At 39.7% G+C, this 24,815-nt stretch overlaps 1 protein-coding gene across 1 annotated transcript in view; it reads right to left on the bottom strand.

The window, feature by feature from the left end:
- The window catches only part of CPQ (carboxypeptidase Q), a 166,822-nt gene that overhangs the window by 60,498 nt on the left and 81,509 nt on the right, over window positions 1–24,815 (bottom strand). The window contains exon 5 of the mRNA XM_049820501.1: window positions 1,434–1,545. Within this exon, the coding sequence (XP_049676458.1) occupies window positions 1,434–1,545 (112 nt within the window). The remainder of the gene's footprint in view (window positions 1–1,433; window positions 1,546–24,815) is intronic.

Below are 24,815 nucleotides of genomic sequence, written 5' to 3'. Positions count from 1 at the left end.
ATACCAGCCGGCTCCAAGATGGACCTGCTGCCAGCCAAGGCAATCAGCGATTGGTAGCGCCTCTGTGATAACATATTTAAGAAGGAAAAAAAGTTGTGGGGCACACAGAAACGGCAACTGGAGAGAGGAGTGAGAACATGTAAAAGAAACAGCCCTGCAGACCCCCAGGTCAGGGAAGAAGGAGGAGGAGGAGATGCTCCAGGCACCAGAGCAGAGATTCCCCTGCAGCCCGTGGGGAAGACCCTGGTGAGGCAGGCTGTCCCCCTGCAGCCCAGGGAGGTCCACGGTGGAGCAGATATCCACCTGCAGCCCGTGGAGGACCCCATGCCGGAGCAGGTGGGTGCCTGAAGGAGGCTGTGACCCTGTGGGAAGCCTGCCCTGGAGCAGGTTCCTGGCAGGACCTGTGGATCTGTGGAAAGAGGAGCCCACGGAGCAGGTTTTCTGGCAGGACTTGTGACCCCTTGGGGGACCCATGCTGGAGCAGTCTGTGCCTGAAGGACTGCACACCGTGAAAGGGACCCATGCTGGAGAAGTTCATGAAGAACTGCAGCGCGTGGGAAGGACCCACGTTGGAGAAGTTCATGGAGGACTGTCTCCCATGGGAGGGACCCCACACTGGAGCAGGGGAAGAGTGTGATGAGTCTTGCCCCTGAAGAGGATGAAGCAGCAGATTTAACGTGTGATGAACTGACCATAAACCCCATTCCCCATCCCCCTGCACCTCTGCGGGGGGTAGGTAGAGAATCTGGGAGTGAAGTTGTGCCCAGGAAGAAGGGACGGGTGGAGGGAAGGTGTTTTGAGATTTGGTTTTATTTCTCATTACCCTACTCTGGTTGATGGGTAATAAATTGAGTTAATTTTCCCCAAGTTGAGTCTATTTTGCCCATGATGGTAATTGGTGATGATCTCTCCTGTCCTTATGCTGACCCACGAGCCCTTTGTTATATTTTCTCGCCCCTGTCCAGCTGAGGTGGGGGGAGTGATAGGATGGCTTTGGTGGGCACCTGGCATCCAGCCAGGGTCAACCCACCACACAATGTTTGCTTAAAAGGCAGACAACAATATCAGAAGGCTATCTGTGGCTTCATGAAGCTTCATCTTCATTAACAGGGAGGATCTAATGAAGACAAAATGGAAAGGAGTGGCTTTCTTCTAAGGTACCTAGATATCCTATCTTACACTGAACTTTCATTCTATGATGATGGTGACCATGCAAGCTCAAAGCACTTTCTAGATCATTGACTGATGGTGTTGCTTTTGGATGATCCCTGTAATGAAAGAAGGAGCTTAACAGACAAACTTGCAAAATATTTATACTAAGTATGAATATTTGTGCTCAGAGGAATGGATAAAATAGAAAATCCAGTTTAGACAGCATACAAAATGTCCTGGAAATGTAATGCATTAAAAATACTTTAAAATTAAATATTTACCCAGATCCTTAATGAGTGATAATGCTTCCCATGATATAAATGCTCCACCACCATCATCCATAGCTCCCTGCCCAACGTCCCAGCTGTCCAGATGTCCACTGACCAATACAATCTGGAAAAGCAATTATGAGAAAACATACCTACATAAAAACACTGAATCAGAAAAGTCAGTTCAGCATTAAAGCATTTTAATGATTTTGTCATAAATTTGGCTTTTTAGTTTAGAATTCGAGGAAGGAAACATTTCAGATAAAAATAAAACATTGTTCTCTAGTCACTGAATATAAATCTGGGATGACCAAATGCATCCTTCTGCTTCAAACCACTGTCTAAATCAAACTAGATACGCTGTAATAAATGTTTAAATGAAAGGCTTTGTCTTGTGCATTAACAAAGTGCATACTTTCCAGAGATACAGGACTACTACATTGCAGAATGGTGAAAATTGCTTTCATATTCCAGCTGTTTAAGATCTTAGGCATGAAATTTGATTAACCCTATTTGGGGTGCATAAGGAAGAAGTATGAACTTAGACTGAAGTGTTCCCAGACAAAGGTTGTTGTTTTATTATATATCTATGGTACTTGTCACAGAGGACCTCTAATTTATTATTGGATCCCATATGTGCTACAACAATGACAAAGTATTTTATAGCTCCATTAGTCATAACAATATTTTAAATTAAAAACAACATGGCAGCAAGTCCCATTTGGGTCTTCTGCAAAGAAAGTTTTCTGGCTACAGTAGAGTATGGTGGTATACCTATCTCCAGAAACACCCACTTTCAGATCCGAACTCTTGACATGTCAACAAGCAGCATCAGACCAATACCAGAAGTGAGACAGTTCCCTAACTGGAGCTGAAGCTGAAGGGCTGATGGATCTATGATTGCAATGGAGAGGTCAAGGAGGGACAAGAACTCTGAACCAAGCAGGCAGTGTGCTTAAATGATGCTATAGGACAAAAACAAGAGCAGGGAGCCACTGCAGTGCCCAAGGAATCTTTGAAGAAAAAGTACCAGTAAAAAGCAAGCTTGGGATAAGGTGCAAGTGGAAGCATCCAACCTATACAGCTCAGCACTGAGGAAAACCTGAAGGAGACCCTGGAGCATCTGCCTGTGTCCTGCCCAGAACTGGCCATACATGAAGGAATGCTTCCCACTCTCTGGTCGGCTGATGTCAAACAGGTCTCAGTTGCGGGATCTAGAAAAAAGGGGAAAAATACTCATTCCTCCTGCCACCTTCTTCTCCCTAAGGGATGAGGATCTCCTGGTATATCATCTCAGCTTTCATTCATCACAGGACAACTACTCTAGCACTAAAAATGAGAATATAATGAGGTTTTCCTATTATCACCCTGGAGGGTGACAGCCTGTGCTGTAAGTGTGCAGCTAACGTTGCAAGAAACTAACTTGGGGCTCAAGCACAAAGATCTCTATTTTCCCCTTCGCATGAAAGAAATCTTAGTACATTTTCACTGGTTATTAAAAATAACGGACAAACAGATCACAGCAAGACAAAAAGCATTAAGTGCTCATCAACCAACCATGCTTCTTATCCAACCAAATACAAACTCAGCGAACAACTAAAAGGCCCCTTTGTATTAAACACGGGCCATGATGAATAGGCAGTCATATCCATGGTATTGCCATATGCCCAAGAAGAATGCACCAAATCCCTTTAAATTTAAAAAATACACTATGAAATGTTTATAAATGTGTGTATTACAAAAACCAGAAGTGTCATACCTTAGAAGCTGGAAAAGCTTGTCATCAAACTCTGAAGAGCAGCTTACTCTTTCCTTCTCAGACATTTCAACTCTCTTTTCTGCTTATGCAGCCTTAACTCAACATGTGCTTACTTTCCAGCACAGACTGATTTTCTTGGTAGTAGACAGACATGCTGCAGCCCTTATTCCAAAATCTCCCCTCCTTCAAAAGAGCTTAAATTTGGATGGCAGGCCCCTCTGTAAAAGCTTCAGATTTACTCAGGAGGTATTCCTGCAATTTAATGTCATGATCCTCCCAGGCCCGGCATGAAAGACTGCAAACAGCATGTTTTCCAGGGATGCTGCCCTGCAGTAGAAGTACTTAATCTGCAGCAACCCTCTGCTACAATAGCAACATAGCTTGAAACCAGATAATCTAAGAAAAGTTATGCCAGCTTTGGAGGTAGAAACCTTTCTGAAATGAGAGCAGGAAGGAAGTGCTCACTGCAGTACTCCTTGCTCATTTTGTTTTCTTGTAAGGGAGGACTAAGCACACACACACATACACACACGCTTGCAGGTGGTGAGGGCAATGCATGAATGAACTCTGCTTTGAGAGCTTGGGATGCCCGTGCAGCCCCACTGCAACGTGTCTATTGAGGACAGACCTCAAACACCACTACACTTTGCAGTCGACTGATGCAGACTCATTACTATCCACTCAATAAGGAATTTGCAAATAATAATTTAAAAAGAACAGAAAAGGCTTTGAGTGAAAGCACAACTGTCTATGGTATAAAGGACGTCTATTCCACAAATTCAAAATTACCATGTAGTTTATTTGTTCTTAAAGCAAAAATTGGTTTTAAGAAGATAACTATTCACTTTCATGGGAAACAGAGTTTCAAGCTGAAGCAAAGTATTTAGAACAAGTCTGTAAACACACTGAGAGAGAACCAAGTTTACAATAGAAGTCATGCCTTGTCTTTAGCAGTGAAAGAAGACCTCACTAATGCTGTTCCCTGGCACCAATCTCAACATGAGCGTCTGAGAGGGAATTACTCCTCATTTCTGTGAAACAATACATATTGCAACAGCAGGAAAGTCTGAACCAGAAGACAGTGGTGTAAACCCATTTGGGGTTCCAGATGCCAATCATAAAGCATCTTTACCAAGTCCAGAACATTACACCAAAACAGATCAAGGTTCAAGTGGATTGAGAAAGTCAGATAATTTTATGGATGAACTTTTACTTAAATTTACTTACGCTGATGCCAAGAGCAATTACATAAATACAACCAATGTACTTCTATGTGAAAGTTTTTTTAGAAGTTGTTTTTTTAAACTTTCATGCTTTTGTAGCAGCTGCTAAAATGAATGTTTCAGTGATTCTGCTGATAGCTAGCCATAGACATTCTTAAAATAAGACACAGTCATAAAATAACAAAAAACCTATGTTTATCTTGGTCTTTAAGTAGATATAATGTGTCTGGGCAATGAATGGAAATATTTCTGAAATTGACTCTAAACCACTATATTATTTAAAATAATATTATAAAATAATAGTATTATAGTTCTTTGTACAGGTGGGTTAATAACAAAGGCAGTTAACGCTATCAAGGACATATGATTATTGCATTTTCCACATTTCTTTCAAATCTGTTACATGGTTCTCAGCTCCAAACCTACACACAGACTAGTCACTTACATTTGCACAAACTTCCCTATAGAAATGTCAGCACATGCCAACAGAATGTAAGCACTGCAAAGCAGTGTAAGTATATGTAAATATAAGTATTTGTTTTAAATATACAGAGAAACCACAAGCAATGGTATAGGCCAGTACAAACACAGCAATACATATTTGCCAAATTGACCAAAAATAAATTTAGGATAAGACAGTTTGCATGCAACACGACAACTTAAGAGTTGGCTTTTCAGCTAAGAAATGCTACTCTAGACACAGTCCTGAGACAATACAACAGAAGTGAAACTGCAGGAAACATTTCAAACAGATGAGTTCTTCTATTTCCTTCTGCACCAGCATTATGACCTCTATTGGACGACTTTAAGTCCTGCCCAGCATTTCAATAAGGCATATTGAAATATTTTGAAATTTATATTATATTTTATATATTTATATAAATATATATTTTATATTTTAAACCCAAGAAGATTAGGAAGAGGAACCACATGTTCACATATATTTGCATACATCATGGAGCTATCCTTTTCTAAGCAGGATGGGTTTTGCCACTAAAAAATAATCTCCCATTCCATACATAGTCACACATGCCTATTGCATTTGTCACGCAGTAACCTCATAAAATGTAGGTGAACTACCTTCTGCTTGGTTAGAGAGAATTTAAAGAAAAGTCTATTCCACCAGTTAGTCTCCACAACCTTACTTCCTCCTGTAGAGGTACAAGGCAAAGGCTTCTTTCTATGCAACATTAGAGATCATAAATAATAAACATTAGGAAAGAGCTGTAAGTAACGTTTTCAATCACAGAATTTAAGCTACAATAACATTTGTATCAAGTTGTGAAAAGTTATTTCATGTCACTAAGGTAGACGGTAATGGAAGAGTAATGAAGTCGTCATTCATCTTTGCCCTTCATGGATGAAGACAACTTTATGGATGGAGATTAGGTCCACAAAGTAGGACCTTTATTGATGGAATCTGGCTATCAACACATTCTCTTAGAAAAGCTTAGTAATACTTTCATTATCCAAACCACTGAAAGGTATTTTTCCTTACATCTTCCTCCAGCAGAAAGGGAAGATAAGGAGCACCTTAACTTGCACGGAGAGGACAGAAAACTTAAACAAGGATCACAGACACAGAGAATGGGATGACCAAAAACTAAACAGGATATTAGAACCAGATCGAGCATCTTTAGCCAAGACACAAACTCCAAGTGTCTGTATGCCAAAACTTCAAGCTAAAACAGTGAAGTGCTCTAAACTGTACCTTGAATTCTTTTCAACTGCTTGTCCATATTTTCAGCCAAATACTGCCACAAGTTAGTCGTTTGGTCAGGCAGCACAGGCCTACAGTGTTCCAGCCCGGTTCCCAATTACCTGGAAACTCATGAAAAGCATTCCTATTTAAATTTCTGTGGTTCTTTTTTCTCCAGTTTGCTTCTAAATAGGTCCATCTTAAGCTCTAGGTACCACAATAAGGTCTTAGATTATTTGACTGGGTATTTTTTCTGCATGAAACCCCTCCCAGCGCATGGGATATTTGTACAGTACTTAACTTACACATATGAACACCACATACAGTTGATTTGTGTTTGGACCAAAATTAGAGGAAAACAAGTCCGATAAGAATCAGGATCCCCAATTCAATCCAATCAAAAAATTGCCTATAAATTCTCTCCTTCCTCAGATACTCATTACTCTTTTTACTCACACATGCACTCTCTCACTTCACAATTTCCTATTTTCCCCAGTCCCAAACAAAATTTCTAATACTAACTAAAACATGACTGAAAAACTCTTAATCCCAGTTTCTCAGACAGAGGAACCCAGCACCAAATTCAGGCCTGACCTCCTAAGCATAGGGAGTACATTTTGAGTAATCTTTCCATTTGGATAGCATGACAACTATGAACTGCCAGGTGGCTTCAGTTTATAAGGATCTAAAGATTTTCTTCATTTCACTGTGTTAACAGCATGAGAATAAGGGAAAAGGGAAAGGCAGCATATCATGTACCTAACTAGTGGGCTAATAAAACAGCCGCCAGGACTAAATTTAAGCCCATCATTCTTAACCTGCCTTCAAAACTATGATTAAATAAAGTCTTCATATACACAGATTTGCAAATTAGGAGTAGTAAATCTGCTGCAGCAGTTTTAGGACGTATTAGCGTCATCCGCAGTAGTGCTTGCAAATATGTTCTGGAAAATGGCAACACCGAGCAATATGCTTTTCTACTGCTTACCCACAAAGCAAAGCTGGCACTAGTGTCCACAGCAACCTTCCTCTTTTAGAGTAATTCTTAGTTTCCAGACTGTATTCTCTTTCCCCTTTTTTAGGAAAAATTTTTGTCATCTTCATGGAATGAAACGTTGGTGTGTAATTAGGTTTTTTGCCCTGACCCATTCTCTTCCCTATTTCACCTCAAACCTTTCTCTCTTCAAGTCATGCTGCAAAACCAACAACAAATTAAGAGTTATCAACTCTTCCTACTTGATATTTCGTGTCCAGAACCACATTCCTGTATACAAACCAACATTCCTTAAGTTTTAAAATATTTACAATTGTTATTTATTTGTATCATGCAGTAAGATTCTGTAAATAAGTCCCTTGGCTTTTCCATCAAAGGCCTTCTGAACTCTAATCAGAACTTGTAATCCTATGTGCTGTAGCAGCCCACATACTGCAGCAAATGCATCAGACATCATCTTCCTTTCTGGAATCCAGCCCAGCTATTCCAACCACAGGATAGAGACTTGAAGGAAACTTCTTAAGCACTGCATAATAAAGATAACCATTTAAATAGTTCTTGCAGAGACACTGCATTTTGTATCTATACTACCATTATTTCAAGCTCAGCATCTCAACATTTGGGGAAGACAAAACTGACAAAAAGTTGAGTGCCCATCAGCAACATAGCACTATATGGCATGGGATTAGAATTGGACTTACATGCAAGGTTAGATATATATATATATAATATTTCTTCACTGTGAGGGTGGTGAGGCACTGGAACAGGTTGCCCAGAGAGGTTGTGGCTGGCCCATCCCTGGAAATGTTCAAGGCCAGGCTCGATGGGGCTTTGAGCAACCTGGTCTAGTGGAAGGTGTCCATGGCAGGGGGGGTTGGAACTAGGTGATCTTTAAGGTCCCTTCCAACCTAAACCATTCTATGACTCTATGATTCTATGATATACATATTTGAATATAAACTCTCCTGTATTTAAAAATGTGCAGTTCATTACTACCAGAAGAAAATACTTTGTCCAGTTATGTTTAATCACAGGTCTACACTATTGTGTGTAATTCCATCAACTTCAACAGCAAAATTCAAGCGTGGAGCTGTATCAGAGATAATCAGTTTTAAAAAACGCTTACTTTGTAAAAAGTCTTCATGAAAGTCTTCCCTGACCATTTCCCAAGTAGTTGTTTTGGGCTACAAATATGTGAAAAAAGATTTGTGAAGTTTCTGCACTTGCCTTTAAGAAAACACTAACTGCCTCCAGTTAAACTGCAATTGGATTAAATCATGCCCTAAATGTAAATCAGGAACATTACCACATTTAGTGAGTTTTATTTGGTATATATAAGAATATTTCTTCAAATTAGTTTTTAGCTTTGGTGTCCAAATAATATGACTTCACTGTACAGCTCCTTTTATTAGATTTCACGCACATTAGGAATGGTTCTTAAATAATCAGTCTAGCTGTCTCAACTAATTTACAGTCCTAAAGAGACAGTGAAGTTCAGAAAGAAAAAAATGATTAAAACAAAAACTGTCTTTTCTACTTACTATGCAGTGTAGTAAGTCTTAACTTCCAGGCTTCCGATTAAATGATAGATCTGCACATGAAACAGAAGTGACTCACTTAGTCACACAAGAATCCAACCCTATCACTGCTAAAAAGCTGATTAACCTTCAAAGAGCCTCTGTGTCACAAAATACAGTAAACTCTTTAAAGCGGAATCTCTACTTTGTAAAAGTGATTGAAAATAAAGTGTTCTCAAAAAGTATTGCAACCAAACCTCCCTGTTTGAAGTGAATCTCAAAACCACTGAGTAGTTAAATAGCATGGGCTGATATCATTTATGGCATATAGGACAGTGAAGGAGAAAATTAGTCTGCAAATAAATTATTACTGATAAGGGATTTGTACTAAAGGTAACGAGACATAGAAACTGTATGAGCATTCAAAGATAACCAAGTATTGAAATTACTACCATTTCATATTAAATGTTGGATTTTAAGACTTATCATTTCCATATTTAAGTTCCCTAGAATCTTTTATTTCCTATTTCCTGAGCTGTAATGTTTCAGAAATAATACTACTCTTCGTAATATCGTATTTCAAAAATAAGGATTTTAATTTATATATTTCGGCCCGCCTCTAGAGGTTTTAAGAGGAAAAATCATAACAGTAACTAACTCTAAACAAAACTAGGTATCACTGAAATATCACTTACCCTTGCACAAAGACGATGTTGTAGCTGCTATTTTTCTAGCTCAAAGTTTAGCAAAGAATCTCTGCAGTACCCCTGTATGAAAGCTGAAATGGCGTCTGACCTGATGTGCAGAGAGAAACAACCCTTTTTCTACACTTACCAAAGGAAGACTTCCCTTACACATGTAGTAGGTGATTTGTGTATGAAGAATGGGATTATTTTATAATCTAGAGTCTTTGTATTTTTATATTTTTCACTTCAGGGATATATATGATTCCACATTACTACAGATCTAGCAACATTCCCAAATGTTTTATCTCCAAAATTTCTTTTATCAGATATCAAAATTAATCTCAGCTAAAGTAAACACTAATGCCTAGTGCTACTTCTTTCATTGAAGCATTTACAAAAACTGTCCTACTTGTACACTGTGATAATACACACTACTGGTGAACACCCCTTTCCAAAACTGTAAAAATTGTACCTTTTTCTCAAAAAAATTACAAAACTATTGTTTCATCTCAAGAACACTAGAGGACCCCTTAAGTCAGACCCATGCCCTGCTAGCACTGCCTTAGAGCATTCTGATGACCTAATATGTCCTGAAAGCCATCTTGAGTAGCCAACTCTGAAGTGTCCTCCAGAAAATAGACTTCATTCACAAATATTCCAAGAAGATTGCTGATGGAAGCAAGTCAAAACAACCCTTAGGTGGCTGTAACAACAGCAGAGAACTACAAGAGAGGAGGCTTCAAAACATAACACTTACATTCCAGTGCCAGACACTGAGCATCAGAGAATACTTGAGGTTGGAAGGGACCTCTGGGTGCTCATCAACTTCCACACCCTGCTCACAGCAGGGTCAACTTACATCTGATCACTTAGCGTTTTGCCCAGCTGAGTTCTGAAAATTTCCAAAGATGGAGATGCCACAACCTCTCTGGACAAAGTGTTTCAATGTTTGCTCTTAGGAAAATATTTTTCCTAATACCTATTATAACACAAGCTTTTTTAAAATGTGCCCTACTGGGCCCTCACTGCAGCATTCAAAAGCAAAACTGGATTTTGAATACTGTCAGCTCACAAACCTGCCTCGTAGTTTTACAAGTCCAGAAACTTTTACTTAATTCATCACCACCAGCTGAACACAATGGAAATGAAATTCTTGCCTTTTACCACACCATTGTCCCTCACCATTATACATATTAAAAGGAGTGCTGATCACCTAATCAGTTCTCCCAAAACTGTTTCATCATCCCACTTCTATAGTCACAATGATCTACCAGAACTGGTGATGCCTCTTGTTCTCGCTACTTTATAGTGGGACGTCACAGCCTTTCTGCTGTGATGGCAAAAACTTCCTCCTCTCATGGTCACAGATTTACAGGTCTGTCTGTGTTCACAGCCGCAACTCCAGTCTATGAAGGAGGCTCTTCTGATGCTGCCCTCTTACTCCACAAATCCATGCGTAGGCCAGGTTCCTGCCACTTCTTCCTCTGCCACTTAAATGATTTCATTGTGTAGTATGCTAAAACACTACATTAGTCTTTCATTTGATTACTGTTACCCTTTTTTATTTTGATAAGTGATGTACATTCCTGGCACCTGCACAAGTTTTCTCAGAATTTTGCTAAGGTTATCCTTTTATTTGTCACAGGTTTTTTTTAAGATTCTTACTATTCCTTACTAATTTTTTTAATGTGTAGGTGACATTTTTAGTTCTTTTTCCCATACACACGTTGTTTCTCTCTTAAACCGCACAATAAACTCAATGCAGCGCTAACTTCACGCATTTCCAGAAGTGCAGCAGCCCACTGTGGGGGTAGGAAGTTAGTACAAAGTGATAACTGAAACACCAGCACAGGCAGCATGGGGAAAGGGCAGGAAGAATGGAGGTCTGTGTGCAGATGCAGGGCTGCCATCTCCTAGGGGTCCCAGAGGCACGGTGGGATGGCTCACATGACCAGAGGGCTGCAAATAATGGGTGCAGGCTCTTTAGGAAGGATAGGCTGGTAGGGTGATGAGAGGGAGTTGCCCTTTGTGTGAGAGCAGTGGGATCTCCTGGAGCTTTGCCTGGGGCTGGATGATGAGCCAGCTGGGAACTTGTGGGTCAGGATTAGCAGGCAGACAGATGTGGGCGACACTGCAGTGCGCCTGCTACAGATAGCCTGAAGAGGAAGACATAGATGAGACCTTCTTCAGACATATGCAAGAAGCCCCATGTTTGCGGGCCCTGGTTCTCATGGTGCTCTTTAACCAACCCAACATCTGCCGAAGGGAAAACACAGCAGGGCACAAGCAACCCAGGAGGTCTCTGGAGTACACAGATGACAACTTCCTCACAGAGGTGATCGAAGAACCCATGAGGGAGATGCTCTGCTGGACCTCATACTTACAAACAAGGAAGAACTGATTGGGGATGTGAAGGTCTGCAGTGAACATAAGATGGCCGAGTTCAGGATCCCGAGAGGAAGGAGCAAGGCAAATGACAGAATTTCAGCCCTGGACTTCAGGAAAGTAGAGGTTAGCCTGTTCAAGGACCTGCTTGTAAGAATCCTATGGGATGCAGAGCTGGAGAGAAAAAGGGTCCGGGAGAGCTGGCTGATTTTCAAGGACCATGCTGGGGCTGAACAGCTGGAAAGCAGTTTGGCAGAGAAGTAGCTTGGGGTCCTGGTGGACAACTAGTTGACCATGAGCCAGCAATGTGCCTGTGCCATAAACAAGGCCAACAGCATCTGGGCTGCATCGGGCAGAGTGTTGCCAGCGGGTCAAGGGAGGTGATCCTTCCCCTCTACTCAGCACTGCAGAGACACATCTGGGTGCTGTGTCCAGCTCTGAGCTCCCCAGAACAAGACATGAATGTACTGGAATAAGTCCAACCAAGGGCCACAGAGATGTTGAAGGGACTGGAGCATCTGACAGAGCTGGGACTGGAGGAGAGAAGGTTTGGGGGATCTCATCAATGTGTATAAATACTTTATGGGGGATGTAAATAAGATGGAGCCAGGCTCTTCTCAGTAGTGCCCACTGACAGAACAAGAGGCAACAGGCACAAACTGAAATAGAAGAAATTCAATTTAAAAATAAGAAAAAAACTTTTTTACTACAAGGGTTGTAGAACATTGGAACTGCTACCCAGAGAGGCTGTGGGGTCTCCATCCTTGGAGATATTAAAAATCCAAGCCCTACACAACCTGCTCTAACTGACCTGGCTTTGAGCACAGGGTCAGACTACATGATCTCCCGAGGTCTCGTGTTGTAATTATGACACTGATTCCAGAATGAATAATACACATTTTCTTCTGGCTCTATAAATAATCCATATTTATTTTGGCTCTGAAAATTTCATTTAAGAGACACAAAAGCAGAACACAACTTGGAAATCAGTTCTACCAAACACAAGTATGTCCTTCAAGATCCAGACAGCTAATGTACAAGTGCAATCTTCAATATAGTATTTTACTGGCACAAGATAAAAGACCTCTCTTCTACTTAGGGCAGTCAAAATCATAGTGAAAATTAAAGTTGGTATGAAATCCATTGTATGGAATCATTTGCAATTTTTGTCTAGTAGTTTTATGAACTGCTGCAAGAACCCACAGAAACAGGACATTACTTGGCATAAACATAAAAGTCTTTATGTTACACTGACCCTAAAAGAATTGCTTTACATACCGTATGAGACATCTTCAAAGTCTCAACATCACTTTCAGATTACAAGTCTTCTTTCACCAATTACAGTCTCTTTGGTTTCTTTTAGTTTCTGATAATTAAAACAGCACTTCTATTGGGGCTTAAGTGTGGACATAGAAAATCATTAATTTCTCATTTTGAAATTCAGATTAGTTAATTATATTATATTGATCTCTTCATCAGTAAAATGGGACTAAACAACTGTTTATTATGTAGGGATACAGTGAAGATTAACAGTTATTTCTATATTTATGACAGCATTCATGGAAAATACTAAGAAGTGGAGACTCAAAGCCCCTGACTTATGTTGAAATTACTGGAGCTGTATCTCCTTACACAAACAAAAAGTCAGTCCACAATTTCTAGTACCTGTCCACAGCCCCACAGAAGCCAAAGATTCCTATTCACAGAGACACAGCTAAGTACTTGCACGTAACACTGACACATTTCCCTACTCAATTCCCTTCAGTGTATCTCAAAAACCCAGAGTTTTGATACAAAGTGATAGCTCACCCTTCATGTTTATCTGTCCTTAATTTCTTTGTTTACATACTATTGTGAAACTTAAAGTGTGTTTGACACAAGTTTTCACCAAAAGAGGGCTGATTTTTCAAACGCAAACAATTTCTGTAAAAGACCAGATGAGACAACTGTTGTCAGGATGATTCCCAGGGTGGAATTTCTGCTCAAAGTCAAAGATTTGGTTTATTGGTACCAGTAACGCAAGGGCTCTGGAATGCATTTGGAGTGCACGGGACTTTGGAAAACCTGGTGCAAAGTACAGCTGTGGCAAAGCAGGAAAAAACAGTGGCAGCATGCACTTCAAGACATTTGGCATACCACAAGGCTGGAAAGTAGTTCAAGCACGAGTCATCTGGGCACTGTATGGCTACTGCCTGTTGCCATCTTTTAATACATGCACATGTGTGTCCAAAGAAGGACAATGAAGCTGCTGAAGGGCCTAGAGCACAAGTCTTATGAGGAGCAGCTGAGGGAACTGGGGTTGTTCAGTCTGGAGAAAAGGAGGCTAAGGGGAGACCTTATCGCTCTCTACAACTACCTGAAAGGAGGTTGTAGCCAGGATGGTACTGGTCTCTTCTGTCAAGTAACTAGTGATAGGATGAGAGGAAATGGCCTCAAGTTGTGCCAGGGGAGGTTTAGATTGGATATTAGGAAAAATTTCTTTACTGAAAGGCTTGTCAGGCATTGGAACAGGCTGCCCAGGGAAGTGGTAGTGTCACCATCCCTGGAGGTATTCAAAAAACACGTAGACAAGGCACTTTAGGACATGGTTTAGTGGTGGACTTGGGAGTGTTATGTTAACAGTTGTACTTGGTGATCTTAAACGTCTTTTCCAACCTAAATGATTCTATGATTCCATGATTCTGTGATTCTATGCCAGCCACAAACCAGTGCTTCCCTTGCACAGATCAGAGAGCAGACAGGTAACTCATGGCTCTGGACAAACCCTGGAGAAAGGTGAAAAACAGGTCAACTGCAGTACGGGAAAGGGAGGAGATACACAAGTCCCTTGTCCTGCCTCTTTCCAAAATCATGGTATGACTACCACAGCTGGGGTACCAGAAAATGGAAGTTATCTCATTTGGAACTGGTCCAGCTTGTGTGAAACATTTGAATATTTATGGGAAGGGACAAGCAAAGTGATTACAGCACTCATCCCAGAAGTGGTAGAGGTGTCCTCATGGCCACACTCTAGAATCAAGCTGAGCCATGCTTTTGTACATGGGTCTCCATCTCCCCTCTATCAAGCACCTATGGAATGGCTGCAGGTTGGTATCATCTCTGACATATTCATGGGCACAAATTTCTTCACATCCTCCATAGCATGGGAAACTTTTTGAGCTTGTGAAAATGTTCACAGCAGAATATTTTTTCCCCATATCCAGCTACAGAGAGGAAAGCAGAAAGAAAAAAACCGGAAATGCCAGCTAGGTACAGATTATACAGATGGGTTTGTGTGATGTTGGTTTCTGTCTACTTGGACTTAACATCAAATTTATGTCCCTAGGCCACTCAAAATCTGTCAGTGCTAATACTCCCTGTCACTTCACCTCAGATCTGAATCCCTGACCTTCATCTGAAAGGTTGTGTCTCATTGCTAATGCCATCTCCCTCTAGTTTCTCTGCAAGTTGAAATAACTTCTTTAGTTAACTTTCCCAGCACCTCCCAATTTCACACATGACAGAGGAAAGTATGCTCACAGAAATTCTGACATCTATATAGTACTGGCTAACCAGCTGGCAAGCACCACTGACTGCTATTAGACATCAGTCTTCAATCACCTCCAAAATATGCATTAAGAAGACCCTATATTCATTCAGCTTCCACAACCCTTACACTGGATGCAATAAAGGTTGTTGGATTTTTTAATGAAACCTTGTGTCATACTAAAATTATTATTGCTGTTCTATTTGTACTTCATTTCATATCTGTTTGTGTTGAAATGAATTTAATTTCTCCTTCAGGCATTGTTCTCAGAGGCTCCTGTTCTAATTTTATTAGGATTTGTGTCCTTAGCTTTCAAAATTAAACACAATGGTTATCACAGTAGTACACAAAACCGATTATATGTCCTGGATTAATAAGCTTGAAAGGCATGTTTAGTTAAGATTATATCAGGGCTGTACCTGCTTAAATATTTTAGTGGTTGAGTGTTAAAAGAAACTTATTCTAGCCTTTAAATAAACTAACAAGATTGCACACAGAGAATTAGGGGCATGGGGAACAAGACTCTCCCAATGCATCCACTCCAGTCCTTGTTATCAGACCTAACTGCATGAAAAATCTGGTTCATATGTTTCTCATTTGAGTGCACTCAGCAATTTTATTCCCACGTTAGTGGATTTAATAACACAACAGAATAACTGATAGGAATCTGTAGTTCTCTCTAAACTCTTCTCCTCCCACTGATGTCTTATAAAATTTACTACTCACTTTCCAAGCCATTCTTGGATGCTTCATTCCTGTTGAAAGAAGAAAAGATGCTCAAAGGTTGGCCAGCATTTCTTCTGTCCACCACGTTCTTCTCAAGAGACTGAAGCCTTTATGCAGACAGTTCCCTTTTTGTCCATATATGGCAGGGACAGACCAAAAGGAATAGGAGCCACCGTTTGGTTCAAAGGTGGTAACATTGGAGGACATCTTAATTATGGCTTTGAAAAATGTTGCTTGCAAAATAAGGTCAGGAGAGGCAGGAAACTTGAATATTTATTAGACTGGTCTTCCTGAACAACAGTAAGCAAAAGTATTCACCTGGACTTTGCATGTTAGAAATGAAACAAAATGCAAATTAACTTTTCTATTACTAAGAGCAAAAAAAGGCAAAACTACTCTGCTAGTGCACTGCTACTCCTGTCATACTGAAACCCCTCAGTTTGGCAGGATAGTTACTCGAACAACATGCGTCAGACACCCTCTTGGAAAAAGCTGCTCCAAAGAACAGGTCCTCTGCAATGCATACATCCCTAAACCAAGTAAGCTGCATATTCATTTTCTGAAACCACCTACATTCACATAACCCAGAATGTAGTTGCAGATCTCACTCTAGTAACTAACATTTATTCTTCCCGGCTGCAGGACATTCAATACTAACACTGCTACCATAATTACACCATTATAATTGTAACTGAACCATATATATGACAAAAAGACACAGAACTGAAATATTTCTAGGATTTTGCCTACAAACTTTGCAATCTAATAAGCAAACTTACAGTTACTTCCTATTCCACAATCAATTCAGAGTTATTCTGCATTCTCCAGTAAACATGCCTTTCCAGAAAAAGCTAGCTAATGTTTTACTTCTTTAAAAAGACATGAGGAAAGTCAGTAGAAACAGTAAAGAAGTCAAATGAGGTAAAGAGAAAGCTGTAGATAAAAAGTTTCTGCAATTCTGTAGAAAGGGTTGACTCCAATTCAAGTATGTCACCAGAATTGCCCATGACTTGTTGCCAGTATCATCAAATCAGCATAGGTTTAAGGGGAAGAAATTTATATAAACTGCTGCCTGGGAAAAGACATTAGCTGGTAGTGTTGTAACATGTCCTTTGCTCTGAGCATGTCACCAGTGAAAGCACAATTGAGTACCAGAAGTTCAGAAAACACAAACACATACAAAAAAGTGTGCTAGATTGCCTCAATAGTGAGCTCTTTCTATTGGGCTACAGCAAATTCTTGTACTAAGGACACAACCTCTCCAAATTACCCCAAGGGAACACTGAAGAACAAAACCAGGATTGAAAATCAGGCTGTAAATGTATTACAGAAAAGCTTTTAAGTGGTTACGAGAGACCTGAGTTTCCTCTGGGAAGAAGGACAAAGCACAATAAAAGCTCAAGGTACATTGAGCAGGAACTGCACTGGCAAAGGATGGGTGTTAAACAGCGGGTTTCTGTAATAACAAAAGTTGCGCTAGAGATGCCACTGATTTTCCATCACAGGGCTGTCTTGGCATCTCCACACAACGCCTTCACCATAATTGCCATAACAGCATCTGGAGACCTTCCTTTGCTTGCTCTCCAGACCATCTTGATCAGCAGTCACACCCGTGAGTCCACACTGGTTTTCATGAGTAAGAAAAGCTTAAGTATCAGGTTGTAACTAAAATCTCCCTCCCATCCTCCCCACTCCCATTTTATAAGCTTCAGGGTGGAATCTTGACTCCAGCACACCTGACAGGGTTTCCCTCACAGGTATGAGGGGTCAGCCACCTTCAGTGGGTCACTGTGGCTACCAGGCAAATGAAAAGGGAGAGCACTTCTCAAGATATTCCTCTCCACTCCCACTGCCTAATTCAGGCTGAATCAGAGCAACTTTATCTGAAAGACAGGAAAATGAATCCTCATAGGAAGGATGGAGAGGAGAGGGCAACCTCCATTCAGCAACCAGAGATGGTGAAAATGAGACATGCGGGCATTTTATCACATTCCTGGAAAGCTACTTTATCATCCAATTTCAGTCTTTTCTCCTGCCTCTCCAATATTCAACTCCAACTTCCTCTCAATTAATTCAGCCCTGAGAGCCTATTTATTGACAGCTTGACCACCACGCAGGACACAGAAAAGAAAAGCAGAAAACATTTCGTAAAGCACCATTCATCTTCAGAATTTTGTAACGGGCCATACATCTTCAGATATGATGTGCGTATGCATTCTAACCAGAACACGTAACATTTCATGTACCCTTAAATGTCCCACAAGTTATTAAATTTTTAGTTTTCAGAATCTAATCTCAGATCATCAAGGACTTAAATCAACAACAGTTTATATATAAAATGAGATGCACATGTTTTTCAATATGAGAAAGTGCATGCACGTACAAAATACAATAGAGTGTTACAAGATTAAAGTTCATTTAGCATGACATTTGTAGCAAATTCCTTTTCTGAAGTAACATTGCGGAACCCAGAATTATACCAAAACCAGAGAAGTACATTTTCTTATACTTGAGGGGAAAGACTGATGGTGAGATTATCTAGGCCAGTAATAACAATATGTTAGAGTAAAACAAAGAATCTGCCCTCAGTGCTTCTGCATTTTGTTTTTGCAAAGTATTTGCCTTCCCCCTAAATCCAGGACCTTATACACAATTTTTCATAAACCCCAAATTTACTAGGTATTAAATCATATTTCTTGACTCTAGACTACTATTATATATTTTAAAAGGCATTTTATTCATGCCAATCAGCTGTAGCAAGAAAACTACTTTTCTAAGGCTCTCAATAGAAGGGAAATTACTAAGTTTATCACTATCACATTAGGAATATTTAAAGGTGACCATATGACCAGTGGTTGAAATTCCAGTGAACATATACCTGGGTTTTATTTAGATACAGGAGACAGAAGACCTTTTGAACACAAATGTTCTTAATCCAGACAACACATGATGTCAGAGACATTCAAATAAATTAATATGTGAGCTAAAAATATGTTACTCCCAATTCTCCCTTCCACATGATCTGCAGGGTCTGGACTGTATTCTGAGTTTGTTTTGTTTAAAATTTTTTCTCTAATTGAACCTACAAACAAGGACTATTGTATTTCACGGAGTTTCTCAGAAACCATCACAACATCTGAATAACTTCTATGGTGTTTAGTGATGTGTCCAGCATCCCCGTATATTCCCTCCCTCTTCTTATCACAGTGAGAAATCACTTGTTGATTAAATAGCACTGTTTGTATACGTTACACTGATTTCAGGCAGTGTAAAAGATGCGTGCTTTACATCTGCAGAGGACAATGATTGGGTTTGGTGCAGTATGGAGTTTGACTGATTCCCAAAAAAGCTGTTCTCTGCATATACAGACAATATGCTCATTTCTCTCAAAATGAAGATGTCTACATGACAGACTACAAGTTTTGCCAGAGAAGCATGAGTCTCTACATAGAATGACTCCAAGCAATATTCTGTGGGCAGCACATCAGTAAACAAGGATGGGTTTTTTTTCTGCAAGGGTCACATTTTACGGATTAGGTTGCATTTTTTTTTTTTATTGTTTGTATATATTTACTGAAAAAAATTACAGTTTTCAGTGCGAAGGGTTTTGGCAGTGCATCCTTTATGAATGAAAGTACTAGTTAGGTTTATTAGTTGGAACATGTTAACCACAGGCACAAAGAAGCCATTGTGTATGCCTGGTGGTTTGGTCTGAAGTTTCTCCTCTCCCAGTGCTTGCTGGAAAGATGCTTCTCATACACTATTTGGAGCAACTGAGCACTAGCCACATACCTAAATTGTGTAATAGATGGTATGTTAAATATACCTCCTACACCAAAACAAGAAAATGTAAATTTTGAGAGATTTAAAAAAATAAACAAATAAAAGCACAAAGGAAGCAAGAGACAGTGCTAACAGATTACAAAATTAAAATTTGAGTAAAAGATTTACAATAACCTAAACCATTTTTCTTTGAACTAGCATGGCTGAGGGTGGGAGCCCCTTAATTTTTATGAAGGGCGATGCATGATGAATACGACAACTAGTGAACAATGCATTCAGGACATCAGTGCAAGTAATAACGTTCATATCAACAGAGCGAGAAAGCAGAGAAGGACACAGCTTTTTTCTCATGGCTTTTATAGAAGGGAAGCATAAGGAAACTCTGACCCTGTGTAAAAGCCTTTGAAGCTGGATATAAGCCTTCTCTACAGCAGCCAAGAAACAATTTGTTGGATCTTGTCTAAACACTCACAGCTAACGCAGTTTAAATATAGTTTTGATTAGTCTGGCTGCATACATCTGAACCAAGCAGTGTTTACAGTATTTGTTATTTCTTTTGGTTTATATAACATGCTCCATGCATTAACTTTCCATGTAAATAGCCAGCAATTAGGACCAATGTGAAGCAAATGTCCCTAAATTTCCAGTATCCTCATGATGTAACTCTTCTTAGACAGCAGATAGTCAATTCATCTCTCTTTTCCATGAGACACTTAGATGTAAATACAGCTAGATCCCACTTTATCCCCAAGTTGGACAAACTGCCTTTAAAAGAATTTTACTGTAGTTTTCACGCAACTCAGCAAACTGCGTCCAGTTTGGACAAGTCACTGTTAACATCGCCCTAAAATGCAGAATAACTTGCCTTGAGAGTTGGATTTCACTACACCACGAAGCATCTGAAGGAGCCCTAAAAACAGTTCACCAAAATGTATATTGGGAGAAGATGGATTATTTCAGAAGGTGGAAGACATCGTCTCCAGAAAGCTGCTGAAAAGAGTCCAGGCTAGTTTCAATTTCCATCAAAACAGAAGAGATTGAAGGATTGGATGAGCAAGAGGAAAACATACTAACTATACGTTATGAATACCAAAGCAGCATCAAAGGTGTACAACACTGTAAATGCAAGTCCAGCAGAAGTTCAGCCGGTTCCAGAAGTGTCTTGTAAAGACAACTGCAATGGAGTCTTCTCCCAACAGCTGTGTAATTTCTGTCACTGCCGCCTTTGGCTCATTCGCTATCTACTGCATGGATGGGCAATTATCAGATGAAAATCATCACTCTTTTGCAGGCTGCACATGCAGCCATTTTAGAAACTCCTTTGTTTCTCCTTGGTGCTTTTCTCCCAGGCTTTCCAGGTAATGGAAACAATCCCACATTAAATAAATGAAAACCTCCCTCACTAGTTCTGACATGCTTCTGTCATGTTCACTGACTGGGAGATAAACCAAAACCTTTGGGGGTAAGGAAAAAAGAAAACTCAGCTTTGAGCACAAGCAACAGTTCCCAACTGCAAGCCTGAAGATTTGGATATGACAGCCCACAGTCCTGTAGCACTTTCTCCTCTTTGGACTGGGCATATCCCAAGGTCTCTCCAGCAAGAAGACAGCTGAGCAAAGTGTATTTATTCATACATTGGAATTTATTTTGCTTTTTAAGTAGAAGTTTGTTTAATAAGATAGTGGAACTAACAAAAACAGACTAAAAACTAGAGGCAGAAGAGATGCAATGTGACAGCAAACTTTCCTCCTTGTCAGTATTTTGCAGCATTTGAAACATTTAAAACACGAATGGAGGAAACTCAGGGAGCTAAGTGATCGGTCATTCTGTAGACAGCTAAAGACCTCTCTCAGGAAGCTTGTCACGATATTCCATCTAAATAGTTCCTGCTTAGTTTATCTCAAGCAATTATTCACACTATGTGCGGACATTTTGTCCTCCTCCTCCACCAACCCACTCACTTCAAAAATACATAATTATTCTACAGTCATTCTCACCTGTCATTCCCCATCCTGTGCCTACATTTTGTGTTCTTTGCACTGAATTCCTTTAAAGTAATCAATATTATTCCTTTGCAGGACTGAAAATTGAAAGCAAAAGATGGACTTCCAGATGAAGTCCCATCTAAGATACCTAAAGTGCAACAAATCCTTGCAATTGAATTATGTGGTGGTGTGGCAGCTCCAGGAAATTCTATTTCAGAAAACCTCTGTATTACCTGGGGTAAAAGTGAATAAAAGGAATTACCTGTTCTTGAAAGTATTAGTCATAGAAAGGGCTGAAAAAATACTACATATAGAGAATTTAAATCTACATGCAACCATCAAGAACAGAATATCTGAAGAGGAGAGTTTGTAAAAGTGCAAGAAGGCAAACTGGCAGACACCTCTAGGACCTACATGAGCCTGCAAGAAATGCTGGCTATGAGAACAGACTTTGGTTTCAGAAGAGCTGAGTAGTTAGACTCTCAAATTTATTATCTGCCATTTCTCATTTCTCTCTCTCTGTCAGGATTTAAAAACCTTGGGTCTCCTCTCTCTCACTATCTTCTGAAGTCGTTCTTGGTTTAATTCCCTGTGCACATACTGTGATTCACACCTCTCTCCATCCTTTTTCATTACCTCCCCTTTGTAACCTCCTTTTCTCTGACATTCCTAATTCCTCAGTTAAACATGACAGAGTAAAAGGATTTCTCTTTCTACTGCCCAACCATGTCACTCCCCATGCCTCAAAATCCTCTTAGTGAGTTTAATCCCTGAGCTTCCCCCACTTCTGTCAAACAGCTTTCTGTACTTGCTCTTAACTTCTGGAATTTTATTTCAAAATCTGTACTTCCAAACTTTCTACAAAGCAGTATTTTAATTGCTCCCTATGTGTCATCCACTTAACTCTTCTCTCATCCCCAGTTTCAACTGTAAAATCTTTGGGAGGCTAACTACCTTGTTATTCTGTTTAAGTGTCCTGAAAACCTGGGATACTATGGATACAACTACAGATATCTGAATATAGCAAAATTAGGAGGGCAATCATATTATTTGTTTCAGATGAGAACACCGCTCAGTCTCCTTTTCTTATTACTGGACAATAAGTTTAGCAAGTACCAAATATTTCCACAGAGGGTAACCGCACGTGGATAACTGTCTCTGGGTTGCAAGACCCCAGATTTTTCAGTGCTTGGGAAATTCCACCCTTCTACCAGCACAGGTGGTACCTCTTCAGCAACATGGACTAAAGCCGAAACAATAAACCTATTTCATTCATTCCTCTAGAACATCTACTCAGCTTCAGACTGTCAGTCTGTATTGCAAGATGCTCAGTGACCTGAACCTAAAAACCGGCAAGGGTGACACAAAGCCGGCAGGCACTGCTGTGACACAGCTGCAACTGGTGTAGCACAGGACACAACAGAACAGTTGAGGTCACAGATGTCGTCACCACCAACATTCAGTGTGATGGAACATTTACATGGTACTGGTTAAAACACAACTAACTTCTATCCCCTTTAATAAGACTGAAGGTTGACCAAGTTAACAGGACCACTTTCAGAAAAAAATACTTTCAGCGAATGCAAAGCCATTTTGGTCCCCACACTTGATTTTAAAGTAGCAATGGATACAAAGCTTTTTATTATTAACTACTGTAACTAACGCACTATAAACATTTATCATAACAAATAGTCAAATAATGCAGCTCCAAACGTCATCTACTAGCACTGTCCAAAACATTTTCTGTTCTGATAAAAATCTGCATAAGCTAAAATATATTCATTGCCAATTGAATTTCCGAAAGACACAATTTTGAATGAAGGAGCATGGTAATTTCACCTAGATACAGTTACATCTTATGTCTAGATTCAGAGGTGGCATCCATCACATCTTTAAAGTTGCAAATTTTTCCCATGCCCTCCTTCATCCCTGCTGTTGCATAAATATCAAATTTTCAAATGCCTTCTCAAGAACATTTTATCCCATCTAATAAAGCCATGTTAACTGTTTAAACCTGTTTTGAATCCTACAGGACTCACGGTATTAATATTTTCCAGCTATAAACACTACCATTTAAGTCAATAGTGTCAAAATGCTATTTATTAATACTGATTACACGGGTTTCCTTACAGGTCCGTTGCATGTGCAACTGATCTGGTATTAATGATAAAATGACAAAGACACCTACCTGTTTTATCTCCTGAAATCTCTTCACCAAACGTTATGCAGTGGCAGCTCCTCATAAATTTCACTTGCCATTATATAGCCTATTTAACTAGTTCAACTAAACGTTTCTTAACTTCATAATCAAAGAATTAATTACTTTTGTAGCTGAGCAATGAGAATTCTGAGCTAATAACATTGACTATTTAAGCATAATATTTAACATACTTTAACAACGTTGAAAGCAACAGTTCATTCCTATTCTCTTTCCTTAAGTCTCCAAAGTAGTTTACAAGCACGACCTGCTGGAAATAGTATTGGGATGAGAAGTAGTTTCCTCAGTGGTTATTTGTAAGGATATTTGCTAATAATTCTGCAGTCTGAAGTTATATTCCATCACAGTTGCTTTCAAATGTTTGGAAAACTGAAAAACAAAAGAAGGGGGTTTTTTCCCCTAAAATAATTCTGCTTTGCCCACTTCATACCATGGCATCTGCATTTCTGTCACTTTGGTTTTAATTCTTTATAAACAATTTATAGAAGCAGAGCAGTTCCCATGAACAAATTTTTAGATATAGGTACAATCTTTTGACCCCTGCTTAAGCGTTACATTATACAAACCACAATCCTCCCACCCAATTTTTAAAGCGTGATTGTTGTCCATTATAAGACATAATAGAAAGAAGCCAGTATGGTTCTGATGATAAAGTTCTTACTCGGAAGGCACAGTGAAAACTAAGCCAGATTCTTCTGCCTGTTTCTTGCTTATAAAAATATCACACTTAATTAAGGGGCTTTTTTTAATTTTCTGACTGAGCATAATATTGTTAAAAACAAATCAGGCACGAGTCAAAACAAATAATCCCTTTGATTTACTCCTCTGATGACTCTAACTGGTTGAGTGTAATTCATTCTTGAAAGAATTTCACTCCCCAAATCCCACACTGT

The sequence above is a fragment of the Accipiter gentilis genome, chromosome 2, assembly GCF_929443795.1.
Source record: "Accipiter gentilis chromosome 2, bAccGen1.1, whole genome shotgun sequence".
In the NCBI taxonomy this organism is placed as follows: domain Eukaryota; kingdom Metazoa; phylum Chordata; class Aves; order Accipitriformes; family Accipitridae; genus Astur; species Astur gentilis.
This window is presented reverse-complemented; position numbering and strand designations above follow the sequence as displayed.